This window comes from Limulus polyphemus, unplaced genomic scaffold, assembly GCF_000517525.1.
Source record: "Limulus polyphemus unplaced genomic scaffold, Limulus_polyphemus-2.1.2 Scaffold1921, whole genome shotgun sequence".
In the NCBI taxonomy this organism is placed as follows: domain Eukaryota; kingdom Metazoa; phylum Arthropoda; class Merostomata; order Xiphosura; family Limulidae; genus Limulus; species Limulus polyphemus.
The window spans coordinates 190,506-199,321 of NW_013667531.1; the positions used below are offsets into that span (position 1 = coordinate 190,506).

Below are 8,816 nucleotides of genomic sequence, written 5' to 3' on the forward strand. Positions count from 1 at the left end.
AATATATAAACATTGAGTGCTGGCTAGTGGAATACACTGATAATTTACTGAGACTGGCCTCCAATTTTAAATTATAGTATTTATTTTCTATTTACTATTTTTCAAAGATTCACACACACACCAAGAAAGACGTCACATACTACAATTTGGGACCACTGCCATAAGGTTTATAAAATTAAATGATGTAATAAAATCATTCAACAGGATTTCTTAGTGTATTTTAGAATATCATATGTTAGTGTGATATTTACAATATGTATTGATATACAGTTGGACTATCAAATCTTGATTGTTAATGCCTAGCTTTTTATTCAATTATTTGTTACCTAAACATGTCATCATTTTCCAACTATAAAAATAACGTTTTTGTTATAATTTACTATAGAAATAGAAAAATCTATAATCTTACAAAGAATAAATAGTATTTTAAATATATAAGGTGCCTATGCATATGGCTTGTATATACAGCATTTATTTAAACATCTTCATCTTTATACTACAAGCTTCATAACCATGACTATCTTCTAAGATAAAATGTCCACAATATTTAACATTAGGTATTAATTGCAAATAATACAATAAATGACTTTTTCAAAGTTTGCTGCAAAACTACTTTTTTAGGTATGCAATGTAACTAGAGTTGTATCTTACTCATTTCCTTTATCAAATGTATGCTCTAGTTTATAACTTTTGGCCATTACTGCTTAAGAGTACAAAAAAACAGCAGACATATAAAGAAAATAAGCACATTGATAAATAATAATTAGATTGTTCAAACTGTTTTACAAAAACACTAGCAGATTTTGGTTACTTCTAAAGCTAAAAACAATTACTCCACAAATGCCTATTAAGCACAACTATAACCTACGTAGGAACTTGATAGCTTATTCCAGGGACAGAAGTTGGTATCTGAGCTCTTCTTGAGCTTCTTCCTGGTGTAAAATTCAACCTCAACTGTCCACGCTTTTCTATTAAAAATAAAATACTGATTTTAGGGAAAAAAAAAGTATCCAAAGTTTTTCTAATAATATCATCGATGTAATCTCTAAATCATAACTTAAGAGTACATACTGATAAAGTTCAATAAAAATATATGCTGTTTACTTTTAAATTTCCATCCTTTTACTGAACATTATTTAATATTAAGCTTTGATTATTGAAAAATAGTTCTATCAATAATTACTTATCAGCCTTATGGAAACCTATAACTGTGCAACATAAAAAAAGCTTCAAACATTTTGTTTACTTCATATTTTCATCTGGAACATAAAAACATATTAACTTCAGCTTATATGCACAATGTACCTAACTTTGAAGTGTAAGCTAGCTCAAAGACAAATCCTAAAACTTTCCAAAATATTTTACACAGAAAAATTAGTGTTATTATTACTGAGAATGAATCCAGGTTAAAAAAAAAAGAGTAACTGTTGGTGTTTGTACAATATAAAATAAATAAATAAATATTACTTTCCACTTAAGTATCGTTTCACAAATATTACACTTTAATTGAACTGGGTGACATGAATGTTTTCATTTATTCTAGTGTTGCACCCATCAGAGAGAAAATAAAAATTGTTTAGAAATAAATATACATCATTATACTGTTACTACAGAAGTATTTTTCTCTGCAAATTCACACTAACATCAAGTTGGATGTCCTTACACACAAAGCTATGGGACTCCTTGTTAAATAAAATGTTCAAAAAATTTCACTAAAAGATACAATAATATTAATGAGAAGTAAAACTTTCGGTATGAATTATCAGTTGTAATATATTTCATTAATCAAGTTATTAAATATAAAAACATTTTCAATTAAAAAATCATTATAGAGACACTTCAGAGCAATAAATTTCAAATACTGTTAGGCATAACTTTGGCTACCGAATATCTCAGCTTCGAATAAAAATATACAAAGGAAGGTAATCATCTGTCAGATATTTCAATATGAGAAAGACATATTATGGTTATATGTATAAAAAAAAATTACCAATTTCACATAACTACTGATTTTCTTGAGTACAAACAAGCAAAATAATAAAAGCACATATTAAAACTTAACTTTGATAATTAATTCAGTTCATGCAAGTCATGTAACTAATATTATTTCATTCTTCTGAAACTTCTTTTTATTTTAAGCTCTACAGATACATAAATGTTACACTTAAAACTTATTTATTAACTCCTCAAAAATATACTTATGGTTCTTCTTAGTATACTCTAAATTCCAAAATACTCTTTCCATTCATACAATGTGTTTAAATAATTACACATATTTCACAGAGACACACCTTGTGAAAATATTAAATTTCTTCTTTGATCACACATCTTTGCAAAACACGTCCAGTTTCTAACAAAAACAGATGGGGTGTAGTTTTCAATCACTTTCACCTAGTATCACGCATAGTGTTGATTGTTCAAGTTTGACTTGAATACATCTGGATTTGGATATTTCTAAGAAAGTAAATGAAATCCTTTATACTTATGTATAAATATGCACAAATGTGCAGGTTTAACATTTCTGTTTATATACTGACATACTGTACAATGTTATTATTGAAACAAGTTAAAATATTACTAAACAAAGCCTTGTGACATTACTTTCAATGTAGAGAAGGATTGATTATTTTTTAGCAGTTTTGTATATAAATACTCACCATATTATTTGTAAACTTACATTTACATACTGCAAAGTATCACGAATATTAAACATATAAATAATTTGACCTTTGAAATATAAAACTCATGTTACATTTTCTTAATCAGGAGTTTTTCCAATGGCAAATAAAACTTTTTAATGTATAAAACCTACTGGACCAGACTTAGAAGCAAATTAGTATGTTTTATTTTAAAAGCTGATTTTTTTTTGCTAAAAATCACTTAAGAGTTAGTGAATTTTTGTTTGACATATATGTTGAAATGCATGTATGTATGTGTGTTTGTACACATACATATAAAGAGCTACAACTGGTTTGGCTGCTTGCAGTAAAAAACAAGATGATTAGGAGATTTTCATACTTAGGGGGACACTCATTAATTATACGTATAAACTTATTTGTAGCGGAAAGCACAGAAAGACTATGACTAGAACTTGCTTGACAGATTATCGATAAAGCACAAGGCAAAATAATTGTATTGACAATTTAGGTGCTGGCACACAAGGAACACTTTTTTTTTGTAGTACATGTAGGAGAAAATAATGTTGAAAATTGTAAATCAGAAAAGTTGCTTAAAATACAAAAAACTCCTTCAGATGTTTGTGGAAAAAAATAGACATGTGGCTATTTTCAGAGAGTAATATGAAAAAAAGTCATTTCTTAGCAGGATCAAAGGCTTAAAGTTAATGTTTACCTGACCTGAAAACATATTTCAATAAATAATTCCTAATAATTGATAATTGGAATTATTTTGGAATTTCAGGTTATAAAATATTTAAAAGTGACAGACTTTTTGAGAAAGGGGTAAGATGGCTCTTCATAAGAAATTAACTGCAGCCTATTGAGACTGAAGATTTTATAAAATGGTAGTCAAATGGTTGAACCTACAAGGGATACAATCAGGGTTTCAAGAGTAGAAAGCTTCTAATTAGCAGTTGTTCTCAGTCATCTGATTAGACAGATGATTTCAATAACAAATTATATTGTATGGAACCAACTATATGAAATGATCAATAAACCAATAAGGATATGGTTGAAGTAGGGTCATATTTGGAGAAATTATCATTGCATAATAGAGTTTGATGTTTTGCTACATGTTGAGATAAAATGTAATATTAGTTCCTAACTTTCAAAAAGCCAATTATGAGGCCATGAGACAATCTGTTATTAGCGAATTGGGATAATGAGTTAAATGGTGAGGTGGAATAGATATGGGGAAAAAAAATTACGGACAACAAAAGGTCATTTGCTCCTTCAAGGCTGCCCTTGCACACCCACCCTTGGGAAAAATAAAAATTTAAACACAACTTTCCTTTTTACAAAATCATCAATTTTTCCACTTTAATTTCTGTAAAGTGTTGGCTTCCATTACAGCTGAGCACAACTCATTATGTAAGTTAATCACCCTGTTAGAAAAATAAAATTATCTTAACTAAAGCCTAGCTGGTCTTTTCAAAATCTTAAACTTGGTCCTCTTGTCCTGTTATCTTCAGACTTTAGCACAAAGGAATCAGAGGCCTTGATGTTCTTGATCCCTTAGATAATCCTGTAAATTTCAATAAGATCACCTCTTGCACTTTTCTAAAGAGATCTTACAGTATTCCTGTAACCCTTTCATTCCTGGAATCATCCTCCTAGTAACCCTTCTTTGAACACTTTCAATAAGTCAATATCCTTTCTGACATAAGGCAACCAAAATTGTACATAGTATTTGTAGTGATTTTAACTAGTGACTTGTATGTAGATAACTAGCTCTTTTGATTAGTGATCACTGAATCTAAACATACCTTAATATTTCATTAGCTTAAGTATTAGCAACAGAGCACTGCTCAGATAGCTTGATTGACTTATCAAACACTACATCATGGTCCATTTCTTCTTTCAAGCTATTGAGTGATTCTCATCTATACAAAATATGTGATACAAATTATGACAACCAAAATGCATTACTTTGCACTTAAGCCAAATATTTTTCCAACTTACATTTTGGTCTAAGTCATTCTGTAGTACCTCAACATTCTCAATGTAGCTTGAAAGATCCAAGAGTTTAATGTCACAAGCAAATTGTACTAATTTACTAATCACGCCCCTATTAATATCATTATGTAAATAAACAGAAGCAAAGGCCCAAGCACCGACTCCTAAGGTACTCCAATAGTAACAAGAGTCCAGTTCGGTTAAACTCCATTAATAACAACTTTCTGAATTCTCTCATCCATACTGATGTGATTTTCTCAGCTAATATTTTATTACACCTTATCAAAAACTTTTTTAAATCTAAGTATGCTAAATCCACACCATTTTCTTTGTCCACATAACAAGTAACATCAATGGTAAAAGATAACAGGTTAGCAAGGCAAGTTTTTCCTTTAATGAATCCACTAAATGATGCTGTGATGCTTCTTTTATCAGACACTACAATTTTTCCTGCTACAGAATAACTTGTCTGTAATTTCTATGGCAACTTTTATCATGTTCTGTAAAAACTAGAATAACATAAGCAGCTCTCCAACCTTCAGGCATCTGACCATTCTCTATTAAGTTATTAAAAATTCATTTAAATTTTTCAACAACACAATCTATCTACATAGATCAGAACTAAACATATATGCCTATTAATGATTATAGCTAATTAAATATAATGCTTCAACTATATTACTCATAATATTCAAGAATGAAAGAGAGAGTGGCTACTATATCTGACCTTTGACATTCTTCTGTTCACCAACACCACATACATTAGTATATTTGTGTGACTGAGTTTATAATTTCATTTAAAATTGTAACATTTATCCCAAGAACTAGGCGTATGTAACTCATTATCCTGAAACTTAAGATCTTTTAGTTTATCTTGAGAACAGCATAAGAGACTGTTATCTAAGTTCACATGATTATCCATGATATAATTAGGATAAAGGCATCCGACTTCTTTGCGTTGTAGTCTTAAGACAATAGGATGAGAGTACACAAGTTTAAAATTTGGAAAAGACAAGCTAGGCTCCAGTTGAGATAATTGTATTTTACTAACAGGGTGACTAGTTTGTAGAATGAGATGCCATTGGCAGTAGTGGAGATTGAAACTTTTGTAAAGTTTAAGAGGGGAATCAATGATTTCCTGAAAATATAGGTTGGTTTTAAATTCTTACTTTTCTCATAGGTGAGTATGCAAGGACAACCATGAAGAATCAAATGACTCCTTTTTGTATATTACATCTGGGTCTAGACTTGAAAAGCTTATTATGTTAAATGCTCTCTTTCAAGTTCAAATTTATTAAATCAACTACTATTATAACTATAAACTATTTCATGCAAGATGATATCCTACATGCAGTAAGGGGACCAAAACAATATATATTATTCTGAACAAAACCTACCAGTGTTATAAGCACAGCTGCTATAAACTTCTTATTCTGAAATTCCACATTTTTTTTACACAAGTGCTAGAACCCTATTAGCTCTTTTAAACCACATATATATACACTTAGATGAAGGCTTCAAGCTTTTATAAAAAATTTAAGGTTAATGTTGTTGTTTTTTTTTATATATATATATATATATACAGTATGCTTCTTATACATACAAAGTCCTTCCCAACTTCCCATATCCATAGTGCATCACTTAACATTTTTTAAATAATTAGAACTAATGGTTTTAAGCATCGCATGGCATGTCTTTGTAAGGATGTTGTTATTACAAAATATTTATTTTTAACAGTATTATTTTGATAGCACTTAAGACCTAAGTGGTTATCCTCTAGTAACAAAACTAAATAGCTAAAACAGTATTTAAAATATTAAAAAAATACTGATTACTTACATACAAATGAACACCTAGCATCATACATGTATTCAAGTCCTAGAGCAGAAGCTAATTAGCTTTAAAGACAACTAATCATAACAGTATTATATACAACTATTGTCATTGTCACTAAAATACACACACACATATATACATATATGTGTGTGTATATACATTTCAAGATCAGGACTAACACAAAACTGAAAATCAAGTAACTAGTTTTGCATGATATAACAGGGGTTTGGAATTTTTGAAAATTTCCTATCCAAGGGACAAAAAGGTAGAAAAATCCACTTGTTCTTTTTAAACATCTACTTGCTTCACATCACATAAAACACACACAAAAAAGTAAATATAGCTTTTATTTTTGTTTTTATTCAACATCACCCACATCTGTAAATGGGGATAAGCTCATGTTGTTCACAAAAGAAAATGACCCATTGCAGAAGGTTTTTTCAGTTTCCTTTTTTTAAGCAATATCATTGGCCAAAAAGGCAAAAATTTAGCTTATTTTTAGCTTCAGTGAACCACTGGCTGCTTGAAATCAATGGATCAAAATTTCTGATGACTGATTAATAACTGTCAAAAAAAAACTGCAATTCTAGTTCAAAATGGAACCTTCATCTTACAAATGTAAAAGGCTTAGATGTTCAAAATGTTTATCATGCTTTTATTATACTTATGAATGTGATGGATTATCAATTTCTGCTAAATTGAGTCAGAGGTGTGGAGGAAAGCACAAGACTTTAAAAAGGTTAATTGTGTTGCATTCTTGGTTTCACTCAGCTCATAGCCACAGCTCTGAACTACTTATACTGCTCATGATGAAAATAAATTGTTGAGCATTTCAATCATGCTAAGAGCCACTCAACAATAACATATAGTAAATCTACATTTCTATTCTTTAAGTTATGTCACATTTTGAAATGTGAATGATAGTGTGATTAATTCTTAACAATTTAATGTAGAATATCCTGCTTGCAAAATAAAATTTGACATTAACATTATTCATCTCTATTCTCCCATCATTTCAAAAGTGAATGTTGAGCTTTGCCTGCACGCACAGCTTTTCAAATGTAGCACAGGAAGCGGCCACCATAAACAGGAGACAGATGAATGCTTGGAGAGACACCACAGTTCGCAATATAGATAAAATTGATAGTGACATTTTGGTCTTAATTGAAGATAATGATCATATAGAATTCCCACACAAAAACTGATAAAGAAATTATGTTTTACATTAACACTGATATTAACTAAAATGATTTTTGATATATACTATTGAGTTTGGGTCATACTATAAACAAAAGTAATGTAATAGCTTATTATTGTGTAACTAAGGGTTTGTGAATTCATGGGGAATGTATATTTGAGTATATAGTTTTGGTCTGAGGTTTAGAGGTATGCATTTTTAAATATTTGCATGTGGTGCTGGGCATTTATCTCAGTTATCTATAGCATCAATTGCCTTGATAAATGTCACAAAATCAATTAATTGAAAGTTAATATTTTCAATGGATACTTACCTTTCCTTACAGCTATTCTTGATTTAAAACTCCCACCTATTTCCACATGTATGCCATGTGGTTCAGCTGCATTTAAGCATGCAAATTAGCATGTGACAGTCCTCCATTAATAGGAGTGCTACAAACTCTCCTACACAGCTGACTCCCTCAATGCAGCTGAACCCAGTCTTCACTTCAAGATTAAGCATGAAAAACAACACTGGATGTGGGGAGAATAGGTGAGAAGTGTGAAAGGAGGTAAATATTTATCGGATGTATATTTTCAGTAGAGTGAAAATATTAACTTCCAATATGATTACTTACCTCTTTTCACAGTTACAGCTAGAATCCCACATTGAGCAGGTGTAAAATAAATTACTTAGATGATCACCCTTCAAAAGCATCTGAAGAGTATCCCTGGAGTGAACCCTCTCTATGGAGAGGAAACACACGAGTATGCACCACATCTGAACCAGGTATGTTCTTCTCCCATATGGAGCCAACAGGTGTGGTGTTGCAATCAAAGGGCAGAACAATGTAACAATTCCAAATACCTAACAAAGAGGAATGTGTGTAGAGTGGTTAGGGCTCATCAGATCATAAGCAGGAGGTCAACACCAGTCCAGACTGGTCCATGGTAGGAGGAGGAGTCCTCAACCATTTGCCTCAGTTCTAGGAAGCAGAAGGAAAGAGCAGACTCAGTTCTGAGATCCTAATCCATCATGTGTGCTAAACCAGCAGCAAGAAACCCTGGGAATGTACATCCAGATAATGTCAGGAAGTTATAAATGCAACATGGAGGGTTAATTCCAGTCCAAAACTGATTGGCATTGAGGATGTAACATCCAGTCCAGCT

General features: G+C 30.8%; 1 protein-coding gene across 2 annotated transcripts in view; it reads right to left on the reverse strand.

Moving 5' to 3' along the window:
* LOC106465363 (dual specificity mitogen-activated protein kinase kinase 4-like) overlaps nt 1-2,454 on the reverse strand; it is a 29,512-nt gene extending 27,058 nt beyond the window's left edge. For both annotated transcript variants that reach the window (XM_013925585.2, XM_013925584.2), the window contains exons 1-2: nt 2,292-2,454; nt 869-968 (exon numbers count right to left, since the gene is read on the reverse strand). In XM_013925585.2, the coding sequence (XP_013781039.1) occupies nt 869-968; nt 2,292-2,328 (137 nt within the window). In that variant the 5' untranslated portion in view covers nt 2,329-2,454. The remainder of the gene's footprint in view (nt 1-868; nt 969-2,291) is intronic.
* Between the last annotated feature and the right edge of the window lie 6,362 nt (nt 2,455-8,816).